General features: G+C 31.5%; 2 protein-coding genes across 2 annotated transcripts; one reads left to right on the top strand and one right to left on the bottom strand.

The window, feature by feature from the left end:
• The first annotated feature begins 3,606 nt into the window (after positions 1-3,606).
• LOC119611883 (cytochrome P450 4e2-like) lies at positions 3,607-11,699 on the top strand. Its single transcript, XM_037967587.1, has 7 exons — positions 3,607-3,851; positions 9,668-9,777; positions 9,839-10,118; positions 10,182-10,251; positions 10,325-10,451; positions 10,759-11,179; positions 11,241-11,699. The coding sequence occupies exons 1-7, from the start codon at positions 3,698-3,700 to the stop codon at positions 11,654-11,656; spliced, it is 1,578 nt and encodes a 525-aa protein (XP_037823515.1). The 5' UTR covers positions 3,607-3,697; the 3' UTR covers positions 11,657-11,699.
• On the bottom strand, positions 11,632-14,370 carry LOC119611882 (maltase A1). The gene is made up of 5 exons (XM_037967586.1): positions 14,131-14,370; positions 12,452-13,488; positions 12,241-12,388; positions 11,841-12,177; positions 11,632-11,777 (listed from the first exon to the last, which is right to left on the bottom strand). The coding sequence occupies exons 1-5, from the start codon at positions 14,273-14,275 to the stop codon at positions 11,711-11,713; spliced, it is 1,734 nt and encodes a 577-aa protein (XP_037823514.1). The 5' UTR covers positions 14,276-14,370; the 3' UTR covers positions 11,632-11,710.
• Between the last annotated feature and the right edge of the window lie 1,965 nt (positions 14,371-16,335).

The following is a 16,335-nucleotide window of genomic DNA, read 5'->3' on the forward strand; positions in this document are numbered from 1 at the left end:
AAGCGGCTCAGAATCACTTTCTGAGTCGATTAAGCTATGTCTGTCCATCCGTCTGTCTGTCTATCTATCTGTGTGTCTGTCTGTCTGTGCGTCCATGTAAAAATAATTTGTTGAAATTTTGCATGAACGCCTCTTATGGTCCAGGAACAAATGCTGTTGAAAATACCCTTCAGAAAATGACTCGAATGTCCACCATTCACTAATAAACATTAACTATATAAATACAAGAATTGACATACTTAATTTAACTGTTTATTATCTTTTAATTTTATATACCACTATAGAAGGTCAGATCAATTACATGGATTATTCTGAAGATGAATCTTTGAAAAAGTCTTACCACTACAGCTAAGACACATCCATCTACTCTATGAAGAACTGCAAAGGGTGATAATATAAAAAGTGATGACGCCTTCCTGGATTTATTGATAGAGTCACAGCGTTTCTATCCTATTGTACCCATAATAGCCATATTTACTAAAAAGGATTATACTAAGTAAGTTTCATGAGCTTCTTATAAAATATAATAAATGCTGATGTGTTTCTATATCTTTTCAGATGGCAAATTGATACTTAAGTTACTACTTCAATCGTTTTCATCATGTCCTTGTATTAGAATAAAAAAATTATTTCCACACCTTAACCGGATCGCTTTGATTTGTCACCAAACATGGAAAGACAAAAGCCTTTTGAATATGTACCCTTTAGGGCGGGTACTTGTAATTGTATTGGACAACAATTTGCTTTATTAGAAATTTAAAATACATTTAAGATTAAAAGAAAACAACTAATAAAAACATTAGTTTAAATGTTTAAACTGTAACTAAAAGATATTTGTTTATGCAACAGATACTTTTATTGTATAGAAAATGAGTTTTGATAAATAAAAGTTGGCCAATAAATGTTATTTCAATGAAATTAAACCAATTAATTTGTGTTTTATTTGAATTTTCAAACAAAATAACATACAATTTATAATAACAAAGAGACATTTCTCATTTACCCAACCTCACAAAAAACAATCTGGTAACTCTGGAAAAATATTTTTTTCGAATCTTTTATACACATGCTTTCAAAAGGTACAACTCTGATCGAAATCGGTTCAATAGTTTTGAAGTTATAACGTTTTAAAAATATGTTTCTAATTTACACAAATTCCTCTAATCTGGCAACTCTGGTAAACAAATTTGTCTCGCTAGAAGTACCTTGATTCAATACCTTTTAATTGCATCTAATTTCACTCAAAACGCTTGTAGGATTTCAAAGTTATACATATTTAGAGAAAGTATGCACAATATTAACAATTTCAAAAATTTGGCAACTCTGGTGAAATAATTTTTTCATAAAACAGATAGTGTAAATTAAAACCTACCGTTTGACTCTAGTTTCACTTTAATCACATAAATACTTTCCGAGTTATAGCAATTTTAAAAATCCCTTATTTCGCTTAATTTTCCAAAACACGGCTACCCTGTCACGACATTGGTTCAGCGCCATCTATTGGTGGGGTACATGGTTTTTCAGCGAACGAAAAAATGTGTCCTTCAGACACAAATTTTCAAAACGCTATAACTCGAAAACTACTCAACCCATATTAATAAGATTTATTTCATATGAAAGGTGAGATATTGTAGATTTTAAAAAATTAGTTTACCAGAGTTGCCACATAGTTATTTTTTGTATACGGTTAAATTTATTACTGACTTTTATAAATCCATATATATTCTATGTTATTAGACTTAGGACTTTAAAATTATAGTTTTTGAAAAGCAAATCTTTCGCTCAAAGCACCCAAAACTTTTCCCGCCAGAGTTGCCAAGTAGTTGGAAGAAATAACGCGTTTTTTAGAATTGTTAAAATAGTGAAATTTTAATTAGTAATGAAAATTTCTTGGACTTAAAAAGCAATGTTCACCTTGAAAATTTTTAAATAATTGGATATATTACATACTGGCAACCCTGGTTGTCTTAGTTATAGTAAAAATGAGAATCTATATCACATTGACAATAGTATCATAGTTGTAGTTTTGCAGATATGAAAGCTCAAATAAGTCTGACAAATAATCCAATTTTTTATATTACATCACGTGGCAACCCTGGAAATCTAAGTCTTACGGTTTAGCTTGTAAGCTCTTCTCTTCAGTAACCATTATTTGAAGTCCTAAAATCAGATTATATAAAATTAACAGCGATTTCAAATAATATTTCTTTCTCTTAACAATATAAGAAAAACAATAGCCTGGCAACCCTGGCAAAATAAATTTCATAAATTTTGAATTCCTTCCCTACCAGTTCATGTAAAATTTATCCAAATCGCTACAGTAGTTTTCGAGCTATAGCGTTTTTATGTTTAGTGTCTGCATGTCACATTTTTTCCATTTGCCGAAAAACCATGTGCCCCACCAATAGATGGCGCTGTAACGATGTAGTAACAGGGTTACCAACTTTTGAAAATTGGGAAATTTTAGGGATTTTTAAAATTGTTATAACTTTGAATGTTCTTGAGCGATTTGAGTGAAAGTGGAGTCAATCGTTAGCTTATAATTTAAACTATTAGTTTTTCACAAAAACTATTTAACCAGGGTTGCCAAAGTTCTTTAATTTGCAATGCTATTATAACATTATTTGAAGTCTTGTAACATCGAAACTACCAAACCGATTTAAGCAGTTTTTTCGTTTTCTGAAATATAATGTAGCCCAAAAGTACCTCATGCTCAACCGATATCGTGACAGGGTTGCCGTGTTTTGAAAAATTACAAAATATCAGGTTTTATTAAATTTGCTATAACTCGAAAAGTATTTAAGTGATTTATATGAAACTAGAGTCAAACGTTAGGTTTTAAATAAGACTATCTAATTTATGAAAAAAATTTGACAACAGGGTTGCCAAACGTTTGAATTTTCTTGTCAAATTTAAACTTTCTTTAAATATGTACAACTTTGAAACTACATAAGCGTTTTGATTGAAATTAGCTGCAATCAAAAGCTATTGACTAAGGCTACTTGTTATAAAACAAAATTGGTTTACCAGTGTTGCCAGACTATGGGAAATTAGTGGCATATTTTTAAAACGTTAGAACTTTGAAACTAATGAACCGATTTCGATCAGTTTGGTGTGAATTGGTAGCGTGTATATGAAGATTCGAAAATATCATAATATAGATATTATGGTTTTAAGTTATTATAATTTGTTTCTGATTTGTTGTGGTTGTTAGTCAGTCAGATTTTCAAAAGCAAAACTAAATTATCGGATGACGTTTTCATATAGAAAGTATATTTCGTTTAAACACAGTGGATAAAAGATAAAGCAGTGCTAATAATGCAGATCACTGAAAAATTTGTTAAATGGTAATGCAGTGTTCAACATATTATATTCTTAAGTTTTTAAGCATAATTTTAGGATGAAAATAAACGATCTTTACAGATAACAATAAACAAAATTTTTGTTATTTAGAACAGAAAAATAAACATTATTAATTTTTTTTTTAGATATTTTGTTGTTACTTTAATAATATAATAAAAATAATATTCAGTTGTTTCTTATCGTAGCGAAGACAAAATATTAAAAAAATGTTAATAAAAATATAAACTTTTACAGAAATATGTTAGTTCATATTTTGTGCTACACTTGCACGGTTTAAATTTCGGGACTGCATCTTATTAATAAATTGTTTAAAAGATTTTAGACATTTTCTAAAATGTTTATATTTATATTATTGGTGGCTTGTATACTACCTCTAATATATTTAGAGTTAAAAACATATAAAATAAAACAAATTGTAAAACATACATCGGGTCCCAAGACATTACCATTGGTGGGCAATGCCCATCAAACAGGGAAAACGCCAAGTGGTAATTAAACAAGTTTATATGAATAAGTTTATAAATTTTAAATTTTTTTAACAAGTGATTTAAAAGTTTATAAAAAATGTATAATACTATCACAGACAGTTGTCAGCCAGACCAAATTTTTTAAAAACTCATAATTTTGATTTTCTTACTTATCTCTAAATTATTTATAAACAAATTAGAAAAAACTAATTTTTAAAATCTATTTTTGTTTATCTGTTATCACATGAATTGCAATTTTTAAACAATATTATTAACAATAAATAAATTTGGATTGAATTTGCTTTTTGAGATAACAATTGGTCAACAACTGATTAAATTAACATTTCAATTTAATAGCTCAAATTACTGCCCAGCAAAAAAAGACGTGCAAAAAAAGTAGTAAATGCATGGGTTGAACTGATAATGAACTGGTTCATATTTAGGGGAAACATGCATGATTTTAACATTAGCGTGTCATTGGCATGCATGGGTTCGTATTTGCAAAAATAGTTCGTCATTTAAATGAGTTCTTGTAACCAATGAATATTCGATGATTCTCAAGCGAATTTTCATTGGTGCACTATATTTATTTAAAAATGCATTAATGGTACTTCGATTTAATTATCAATATTTAAATAATTTTTTTGAGTGATATTGACAAAAATAGAATAAGATAAAACATAACTAACTGATTTTGATTGGATTTAAATTCATGCAGAGGAAAAATACCCATTGTGTTTTAAAATCCGTTAAGCAGTCTTGGTTTTTTCCTTCTCTTATTAATGGACTTAATATTACTAATTTTAACAAAAATCTAATAAAAAAATTAATGTCATTTTTAATCTTTATTGTATGAAATGCACGTTTTCGTTAAATCTCCTAAGATAATACCAAATTACAGTAAAATATTACAATTCCTATAGTAGAGTTACATGAGTGAATTTGGGTGCATTTTTCATGCCTTCACTGATGGCAAATTTATTAGAATTTAGGCATGTATTTAAAACGCATTAAATAGAATACTTACTAAAGAAATCATGAAAATATCCCTTCTTCTTTAACAACTTCAAAATTTTTTTGCTGGGTGGTAATTAAAACTTATTAACAAAATTATAAAAATTTTAATCTTGTTTTATTTAATAACAAATTTTTTGCTTATTCACTTACACACTAACAATGATGATTGCCAAGATGTACTTGCAAGCGTTTCATCATTAATTAATTACTTGCATGTTCATTGTTTATTATTTAGCATTTTTAAAATTCAGAACACGCTCAGAATCAACAAAATGCATTTGTTTCAAATAATAAAAAACACAATTTTGTTTAAATGTTTAATTTGTTTAGAGTACACCAACGGAGTTTGAAATTGACATAATGTGTTTAAAAGATATTAAAACAAAAAATGTAATTACCGATCGACCAGAAAAGTAATATGTTCTTCGTATTTAAATAAAGTTTATACAATATCAGAAATTTCAAATGTTTGGCAACTCTATTGACAAATTTTTTGTTCTAAATCAAATAGCCTAAATAGTACCCTAGCACTTGACTCCAGTTTCATTTAAATCCCTTCAATACTTTCAGAGTTATAGCAACTTTAAAAATCCCTTATTTCGCTTAATTTTCCAAAATACGGCAAACCCCGTCATTTCTTAATTTTCCCAGAATTTTCACAACCAGAGCTGCCACATTGCAATAAAGTAATATTACGTAACATTTTTTAAGCTTAACGTTAAGTCCATGAAATTTGTATTCATAATTAAAATTACACTATTATAACCAATTTTAAAAACTGCGTTTTAACTTACAACTACTTGACAACTCTGGCAGGAAAAGTTTTGGGTGCTTTGAGCGAAAGATTTGCTTTTGGAAAACTATAACTTTAAAGTTTTAAATCTAAAAACATAGAATGTATGTGGATTCATAGAAGACAATAACAAATTTAACTCTATGTAAAAAATAACTATGTGGCAACTCTGGTAAACTAATTTTTTCAAATCTACAATATCTCACCTTTCATACAAAATAAATCTCATTGACATGGGTTCAGTAGTTTTCGAGTTATAGCGTTTTGAAAGTTTGTGTCTAAAGGACGCATTTTTTCGTTTGCTGAAAAACCATGTACCCCACCAATAGATGGCGCTGAACCAATGTCGTGACAGGGTAGCCGTGTTTTGGAAAATGGAAAAAACAAGGGATTTTAAAAATTGCTATAACTCTGAAAGTATTTATGTGATTTAAGCGAGATTTGAGTCAAACGGTAGCTTTTAATTTGGGCTATCTGTTTTAAGAAAAACCTTTTCTACCAGAGTTGCCAAATTTTTGAAATTTTTTATTTTATATAAAATTTTTTTAAATATGTAAAAATTGGAAAGTATTTAAGTGTTCTGAATATAATTATATGCAATCAAATGCTATTGACCAAAGCTAACTTTTTTAAAAAAATTTCTTTTACCAGTGTTGCCAGACTGAAGGAATCTGAGTTAATAAGACACAATTTTCAAAACGTTATAACTCCTAAATTACTGAAGCGATTGCGATGAGATTTGTGTTGGATAGTAGCGTGTATATGAGAGTTCAAAAAATTTCTTTTGCCAGAGTTAATTTTATTAGTTAGGTTGGATAAATGAAAAATATCACTCTGCAAACAATTGCCTAGACTAAGAATATACAATAGACTAGGTAAAGGACTATACTTTTTACTAGACTGTAGTCTAGACTAGACTATAGACTAGACCATAGACTAAACTATAGACTAGACTATAGACTAGACTATGGACTAGACTATAGACTAGACTATAGACTAGACTATAGACTAGAGTATAGACTAGAGTATAGACTAATCTATGGACTAGACTATAGACTAGACTATAGACTAGACTATAGACTAGACTAGACTATAGACTAGACTATAGACTAGACTATAGACTAGACTATAGACTAGACTATAGACTAGACTATAGACTAGACTATAGACTAGACTATAGACTAGACTATAGACTAGACTATAGACTAGACTATAGACTAGACTATAGACTAGACTATAGACTAGACTATAGACTAAATAGACTAGGACTATAGACTAGACTATAGACTAGACTATAGACTAGACTATAGACTAGACTATAGACTAGACTATAGACTAGACCATAGACTAGACTATAGACTAGACTATACTTTTTACTAGACTGTAGTCTAGACTAGACTATAGACTAGACCATAGACTAGACCATAGACTAAACTATAGACTAGACTACAGACTAGACTATAGACTAGACCTATAGACTAGACTATAGACTAGAATATAGACTAGACTGTAGACTAGACTATAGACTAGACTACAGACTAGACTATAGCTAGACATAGTAGACTATAGACTAGACTATAGACTAGACTATAGACTAGACTATAGACTAGACTATAAGACTAGACTATAGACTAGACTATAGACTAGACTAACTAGATATGACTAGACTATAGACTAGACTAACGACTAGACTATAGACTAGACTATAGACTAGACTATAGACTAGACTATAGACTAGACTATAGACTAGACTATAGACTAGACTATAGACTAGACTATAGACTAGACTATAGACTAGACTATAGACTAGACTATAGACTAGACTATAGACTAGACTATAGACTAGACTATAGACTAGACTATAGACTAGACTATAGACTAGACTATAGACTAGACTATAGACTTAGACTATAGACTAGACTATAGACTAGACTATAGACTAGACTATAGACTAGACTATAGACCTAGACTATAGACTAGACTATAGACTAGAACTATAGACTAGACTATAGACTAGACTATAGATAGACTATAGACTAGACTATAGACTAGACTATAGACTAGACTATAGACTAGACTATAGACTAGACTATAGACTAGACTATAGACTAGACTATAGACTAGACTATAGACTAGACTATAGACTAGCACTATAGACTAGACTATAGACTAGACTATAGACTAGACTATAGACTAGACTATAGACTAGACTATAGACTAGACTATAGACTAGACTATAGACTAGACTATAGACTAGACTATAGACTAGACTATAGACTAGACTATAGACTAGACTAGACTAGACTATAGACTAGACTATAGACTAGACTATAGACTAGACTATAGACTAGACTATAGACTAGACTATAGACTAGACTATAGACTAGACTATAGACTAGACTATAGACTAGACTATAGACTAGACTATAGACTAGACTATAGACTAGACTATAGACTAGACTATAGACTAGACTATAGACTAGACTATAGACTAGACTATAGACTAGACTATAGACTAGACTATAGACTAGACTATAGACTAGACTATAGACTAGACTATAGACTAGACTATAGACTAGACTATAGACTAGACTATAGACTAGACTATAGACTAGACTATAGACTAGACTATAGACTAGACTATAGACTAGACTATAGACTAGACTATAGACTAGACTATAGACTAGACTATAGACTAGACTATAGACTAGACTATAGACTAGACTATAGACTAGACTATAGACTAGACTATAGACTAGACTATAGACTAGACTATAGACTAGACTATAGACTAGACTATAGACTAGACTATAGACTAGACTATAGACTAGACTATAGACTAGACTATAGACTAGACTATAGACTAGACTATAGACTAGACTATAGACTAGACTATAGACTAGACTATAGACTAGACTATAGACTAGACTATAGACTAGACTATAGACTAGACTATAGACTAGACTATACTATAGACTAGACTATAGACTAGACTATAGACTAGACTATAGACTAGACTATAGACTAGACTATAGACTAGACTATAGACTAGACTATAGACTAGACTATAGACTAGACTATAGACTAGACTATAGACTATACTAGACTATAGACTAGACTATAGACTAGACTATAGACTAGACTATAGACTAGACTATAGACTAGACTATAGACTAGACTATAGACTAGACTATAGACTAGACTATAGACTAGACTATAGACTAGACTATAGACTAGACTATAGACTAGACTATAGACTAGACTATAGACTAGACTATAGACTAGACTATAGACTAGACTAGACTAGACTATAGACTAGACTATAGACTAGACTATAGACTAGACTAGACTATACTATAGACTAGACTATAGACTATACACTAGACTATACACTAGACTATAGACTAGACTATAAACTAGACTATAAACTAGACTATAAACTAGACTATAGACTAGACTATAGACAAGACTATAGACTAGACTATAGACTAAATTATAAGCTAGACTATAGACTAAATTATAAGCTAGACTAAGTATAGACTAGACTATAAACATTTTACTGCAGATACAATAAAATACTAGACTATAGATTACTCTTTAACTAGATTATACTTTTTACTAGATTTTAATTTAAACTATTGACTAGACTATAAACGTTACTACAGATACTATTGAAAAACTGACAGTCATAGTATTAAACTTGTTCAACGCAATTTTTATACCAAATTCAAATTTTCTATTTTTATAGTAAGTTCACAGCAATACATACCTTTCTATGTGTGTATAAGTATTCATATGTATGTATGTCAAGTACTTTTATCAGCTTAATTTTATTGGCGTTTAAAAACGTTATATTTGAACATGCATAAGAATGTAAACACAATGACTTAACAATATATGAATAAAAAAATTAAAAAATTATATTATTGGTTATCAAATTGCAAAGTTCAACAACCACCCTCATCACCCCCTTTTTGAACAATTTCTAATGTTATGTTTTTGCATTTACTTTCTTATCAATTTACAGAAATTTTAGATAATTTCTTTACATGGTTTTATAAATACAAACAAGATAATTATACGGTATGGATTGGGCCATATCTGAATATAGTGGTGTCCAATGTTAAGGATGTGGAGGTAAGTTTTTTGGAATTTCTTACTTTAAGAGAAGTACATTTTAACTAGAACAAAATTATAGTTTATTTTATCCAGTAATAGCTTAATACAAAAATCCGATATCTATGATATGTTGCATCCCTGGTTGGGTGAAGGACTATTGACCAGCACTGGGGCGAAATGGCATAAACATCGCAAAATGATAACACCCTCATTTCATTTTAAGATTTTGCAAGATTTCCATGCAGTCATGAATGAAAATTGCAATAAATTTGTGGAGAAATTGAAAAATGTGGCGAAGGGAGATACCATTATAGATTTTCAGGATCAGGCTCATTATTTGACTTTGGATGTTATATGTGGTGGGTTGGCTTATATGAAAATTTTAAGTTAAGATTTCTATTAAGTATTGTTTTCGATTTTAGATACCGCCATGGGTGTTCATATTAATGCCATGGATAATCATGATGCCGAAATTGTTAATGCTTTTAAGGAGTAGGTTTATCTAAGGATTTGTTTGATTTTGTAGAGGTTTTAAATAAAATTGTATTTGTTTCTCTTCATCTAGTATGTGCTACAATATCAACATGCGTGCATTTCATCCTTTGAAACGTAATGATTCTATATACAGATTTTTCCCCGATTACAAAGATTTCTGCAAGACCCTGAAAACTTTACAAGATTTTACATATGAGGTGAGTTTAATATTTACTAAGAAACATTGCATACTTGTCTTTATAAAAGATTCTCTTGTGGCCTTGCCTATGAGATCTTTTTATAACGGTTTTTATAACCATTTAATTTATTACCGTAACGATCTTGTGGCACAAAAAGGTTGCATATGCTAAGGCAGTTACAAAACAGATCGTTTTATAAAGAGTTGCCAGATACATAATCTGTAACACAAATACATTTCAGTGAAATTCCTATAAGGTCCAAATTCCGGATTCACTTAAAATCCGACTTTTCCGCAAAATCCGCTTAATTTTCTCCTTTTTCCAGGTCATTGAAAAACGCATTGAAAGACGCAAACAAGAGGAGGTCCACAAAACCGAAACTGTTGAAGATGAATTTAGCAAACGTAAAATGGCCTTTTTGGATACGCTGCTATCATCCACCATAGATGGTCGTCCCTTAAATACCCAAGAAATCTATGAAGAAGTTTCAACATTTATATTTGAGGGTCATGATACCACCACCTCGGGAGTAACATTTGCCATATACTTGCTATCGCGTCATCTGGGCGTTCAACAACAAGTCTACGAAGAACAGCAAAGAGTAATGGGTGGTAATATGAAAAGAGATGCCAGCTTTCAGGAATTGTCGGAAATGAAATATTTAGATTTGGTTTTGAAAGAGGCTCAACGTCTGTATCCCAGTGTACCCATGATCGGCAGATTTACCGAAAAGGATTATAACATAAGTAAGTTTGTTTAAAGCATTTATAGAATATTATATTAAGTTTGAGTTTTTGGTCCCTTTAGATGGCAAACCGATACCCAAAAACACTTCCTTAAACATATTCATCATGGCTTTGGGTTACAATGACAAATCTTTTCCCGATCCTTATCGTTTCAAACCGGAACGTTTTGATTTAACACAGAGAACAGAAAAACAAAACCCCTTCGAATATGTACCGTTTAGTGCAGGTCCACGCAATTGTATAGGACAAAAATTTGCTCAATTGGAAATTAAAACTGTGGTCTCAAAAATTGTGCGTAATTTTGAAATATTACCCGCTCTCGATGAATTGGCCTCTAAGGATGGTTATGTCAGTACATTTCTGGGACCACAAAAACATAATAAACCACAACAACATAAATATGAACCGATATTGTCAGCAGTATTGACATTAAAATCAGAAAATGGTGTACATTTAAGATTAAAGGAAAGAAATTAATTATAGATTTTTATTTATAATAAAAATTGTTAAGAAAACTGTTTTAATATCTTTTTAAACTTTAACTAGAACAGCGCCTACCTCAGCTTCGATCTGGAATTGTGAGGGATCCACAGTTTGTCTAAGGAAAGAAAGACATTTTCGATTCAAAAAGATAAGAATAAATAGTTAGTTTTTCACTTACCCATCACTATGTTTGGATTGTATGGAAGTGGTAATAATTTCCGCTTTGGAGCCCATATCATAATAACTATTGATATTGATGGTTTGATCATTTTTGCTTAAATTCAAGACAATCACATACAAATCACTGCCGGCCTTCTGGCGGGAATAGATAATGACATCATTGGCTATGGCTTGAATTTTAAGTTCACCATCTTGGAAAGAGGGTTCTTTGCGCAATTTGATTAGTTTTTTGAAGATCTGCAAATGAGATTGAGGAGCACGCAATTGAGCCAAGGCATTGTTGGATTGATAGTCATCAGCTACTGGCAGCCAGGTATGATCGCCAGTGGTGAAACCTTAAATCGATTGAAATAGTTTGTTTATAAAAAAGTTTAACGTTAGGCTGATTTTCCATCTACCTGCCAAATTAGAAGCATCCCACTGATAAGGAGTTCTGGCGGGATCTCTTGAATAGCCATAATAAGTCTGAGGATTGGCATTACAAGCCTGAGGATCTACCGAGTCTTCCCAAGAAATGAAAACATCATGCATAGCCAACTCTTCACCCTGTTTTAAAATAAAGCCAAATCTCTTAAACCATACTACTTCTATAATTTCCCTTCAACTTACATTATAAGTAACAGCATTACCCGGCAATGTTTGCAACAAAATGTTAAACAAATCTGCACGATTAATACCCAAACGTGAGGCCAAACGTTTATTATCATGATTACCCAAAACCCAATTGGCATACACATCCTTGGGTATAGCATCCAAAAACTTAGTGATGTGTTGTACTATAGTCTCAGCCGAGGTGTCATTGAATATATTGGAAAGAAAATCAAAATTGAAGGGTACATGAGAACCATTACGTACGCCATCACCATAGAAACGTATAATATTCTCAAAACTGGTATAGGCCTCGGTCAATAAAATTCTAGTATCACCACCATGTTCCTTTTTGAACTCATCGGCCAAGGCGCGCCACTGGTAAGCCATATCAAAAGTTTCCGGTTGATCATTAGTATAAATATGCTGCAAATGGCAATAATCATCTGGATCGGGACAGGAGGCTACATTTTCAATAACCGGCTCATCTGGATACATATTATCCTTATCCAATTCCTTTTCAAACAGAAAAGGCACAGCATCAATACGAAAACCGGCTATGCCCTTGCCCAACCAGAAACGCATAACATTTTTCATTTCCTCCACCAACTTGGGATTGCGATAATTCAAATCAGGCTGTTTAATGGCAAACTGATGCAAATAATACTGTTGTCTTTGATCATTCCATTCCCAGGCACTATAACGGAAAGCACTCAACCAATTGCTGGGCGGTTCACGCTCTCCCGTAGTAGGATTGATACGACCATTGTGCCACACATAAAAATCACGATAATCAGGATCATTATTAACCGATTTCTTGAACCATTCATTTTCATCACTCGAATGATTGGGTACAAAATCCAAAATAATCTTTATGCCAACTTCTTTAGCCTTTTTGATCATATTCTCGAAATCTTCCATGGTACCGTATTCGGGATGGATTTGATAGAAATCGGAGATGTCATAACCAAAATCAGCCATGGGAGATTTGAAAATGGGTGAAAGCCATACGGCTGTGAATCCAATGTCTTTCAAGTATTGCAGCTTTTCAGAAACACCTGAAAAGATAATGTGACAAGATCAAATATTACAATCCAATATCTGTAGATCAGAGAGATTTTATGTAAAGAAATAGGTTATCGATCAAAATCAGTTTTCATAAGTAAAATATTTATAGATCATTGACAGTTTCGTATAGAAAACATCTCACGATCAGATACGGTTTTTGTACAGACAATGTCTCATGATCAGATAAAATGTTCTGTATAAAAAATTTCTTACGATCAGAGACATATTTGGTACAGAAAATATCTCACGATCAGAGACATATTTCATATAGAAAATGGCTCATGATCAGTGACATAATTCGTATAGAAAATGGCTCATGATAAGAGATATATTTAGTATAGAAAATGTCTCACGATCAGAGACATATTTCGTATAGAAAATGTCTCACGATCAGAGACATATTTCGTATAGAAAATGTCTCACGATCAGTGATATAATTCGTATAGAAAATTTCTCACGATCAAAGACGTTTTTCATATAGAAAATGTGTCACGATCAGCGACATTTTTCATATAGAAAATGTATCACGATCACCGAAATTTTTCATGTAGAAAATATCTCAAGTTCAGAGGAGTTTTTCATAAAGACAATGTCTCTCGATCGTAAAAAAAAATTAGATCCTTATTCCTTACCATTCAAATCACCAATACCATCACCATCACTATCGCGGAAAGAACGTGGATAAATTTGATAAAAATTGCCATTCTCCCACCAATCCTTGGCTAAACTACCAGCCACTAGGGAAAATAATAACATAAATTTTCCCAATAACTCCATATCGTCTATAAAACTGTTTCAATTTAAATTCAATTAAATCAAAACCCGCGCTCCATTAAACTTTAAATAATAAAATTTAAATTAAAACTACTGACATTTCGTTAAAGACAACCTGCTTTTATAAAAAAATAACTACTTTTTAAAAATCTAATAATATTAGTTGTTTTAAATCTTATCAAAAATTGCAATTGTTTTGTCAACATTTGAGAATGAAAAAAAACTCAATCAAATCAAGCAATTTCCTAAACTTTCTTACAAATACCTACTTCAAACGGCGTCTTCCAGTGTAGTTTTTGGGCGACAAAACACTTTACTCATGCATGACCAATTTCTGATTCCCATTGAAGGGGGTATTATTATTATTTGTTAATAAATGTGATTTTTCTAGTTTGGATTTACTGTGTAGTAGTGTTGTTTTGGAAAAGATCTTATCAGGTTTACATATACTAGAGTCAAGTATTTGTTTATAAATTCTTGAAGTTACAATTCAAGTTTGTAGCAATGTTTTCGATAACAATGATGATTTTCTTGTATCAATTTATGTATCGAACGAACGTACTTTAGTTATCTTAAATAAATACTCTTAAACTTTATTAATTTGAAGTGACTTTGTATGGGAGATTTAGTCAATATTAGATAGTTTTGTTTATGATTAATTGAAATAAACAAATATTTTGTAAAAAAATGTTGTCCCAGGTTTTGAATCTAACTTTTTTGTTATAGAAAATGTGTCTCGATCAGACACAGTTTTCGTATAGAAAATGTGTCTCGATCAGACACAACTTTTGTATAGAAAATGTGTATCGATCAGACACAGTTTTCTTATAGAAAATTTGTCTCGATCAGACACAGTTTTCGTATAGAAAATGTGTCTCGATCAGACACAGTTTTCGTAAAGAAAATGTGTTTCGATCAGACATAGTTTTCATATAGAAAATGTGTCTCGATCAGACACAGCTTTCGTATAGAAAATTTGTCTCGATCAGACATAGTTTTCGTATAGAAAATGTGTCTCGATCAGACATAGTTTTCGTATAGAAAATGTGTCTCGATCAGACACAGTTTTCGTATAGGAAATGTGTCTCGATCAGACACAGTTTTCGTATAGAAAATGTGTCTCGATCAGACACAGTTTTCGTAAAGAAAATGTGTCTCGATCAGACACAGTTTTCGTATAGAAAATGTGTCTCGATCAGACACAGTTTTCGTATAGAAAATGTGTCTCGATCAGACACAGTTTTCGTATAGAAAATGTGTCTCGATCAGACACAGTTTTCGTATAGAAAATGTGTCTCGATCAGAAACAGTTTTCGTATAGAAAATGTGTCTCGATGAGACACAGTTTTCATATAAAAAATGTGACGCGATCAGACACAGTTTTCGTATAGAAAATGTGACGCGATCAGACACAGTTTTCGTATAGAAAATATGTCTCGATCAGACACCGTTTTGGTATAGAATTTTAGTCCCGATCAGACATAGTTTTCGTATAGAAAATGTGTCTCGATCAGACACAGTTTTCGTACAGAAAATGTGTCTCGATCAGACACAGTTTTCGTATAGAAAATGTGTCTCGATCAGACACAGTTTTCGTATAGAAAATGTGTCTCGATCAGACACAGTTTTCGTATAGAAAATGTGTCTCGATCAGACACAGTTTTCGTATAGAAAATGTGTCTCGATCAGACACAGTTTTCGTATAGAAAATGTGTCTCGATCAGACACAGTTTTCGTATAGAAAATGTGTCTCGATCAGACACAGTTTTCGTATAGAAAATATGTCTCGATCAGACACAGTTTTCGTATAGAAAATGTGTCTCGATCAGACACAGTTTTCGTATAGAAAATGTGTCTCGATCAGACACAGTTTTCGTATAGAAAATGTGGCTCGATCAGGCACAGTTTTCGTATAGAAAATGCGTCTCGATCAGAAACTGTTTTTGTATAGAAAATGTGTCTCGATCAAACACAGTTTTCGTATAGAAAATGTGTCTCGATCAGACACAGTTTTCGTATAGAAAATGTGTCTCGATCAGAAACAGTTTTCGTATAGAAAATGT

This window comes from Lucilia sericata, unplaced genomic scaffold, assembly GCF_015586225.1.
Source record: "Lucilia sericata isolate MDLA Ls3-8-SP2 unplaced genomic scaffold, ASM1558622v1 Contig001552F_arrow, whole genome shotgun sequence".
NCBI classification, from domain to species: domain Eukaryota; kingdom Metazoa; phylum Arthropoda; class Insecta; order Diptera; family Calliphoridae; genus Lucilia; species Lucilia sericata.

Bases quoted from the DNA above. Each gene is read 5' to 3' on its own strand.
- LOC119611883 (XM_037967587.1), top strand. From the start codon at position 3,698: ATGTTTATATTTATATTATTGGTGGCTTGTATACTACCTCTAATATAT. The intron at 3,852-9,667 runs GTAATTAAACAA...ATCAATTTACAG, and splicing joins AACAGGGAAAACGCCAAGTG to AAATTTTAGATAATTTCTTT. The intron at 10,252-10,324 runs GTAGGTTTATCT...CTCTTCATCTAG, and splicing joins ATTGTTAATGCTTTTAAGGA to TATGTGCTACAATATCAACA.
- LOC119611882 (XM_037967586.1), bottom strand. From the start codon at position 14,275: ATGGAGTTATTGGGAAAATTTATGTTATTATTTTCCCTAGTGGCTGGT. The intron at 13,489-14,130 runs GTAAGGAATAAG...TTATCTTTTCAG, and splicing joins TGGTATTGGTGATTTGAATG to GTGTTTCTGAAAAGCTGCAA. The intron at 12,178-12,240 runs GTAGATGGAAAA...AATCGATTTAAG, and splicing joins GGATGCTTCTAATTTGGCAG to GTTTCACCACTGGCGATCAT.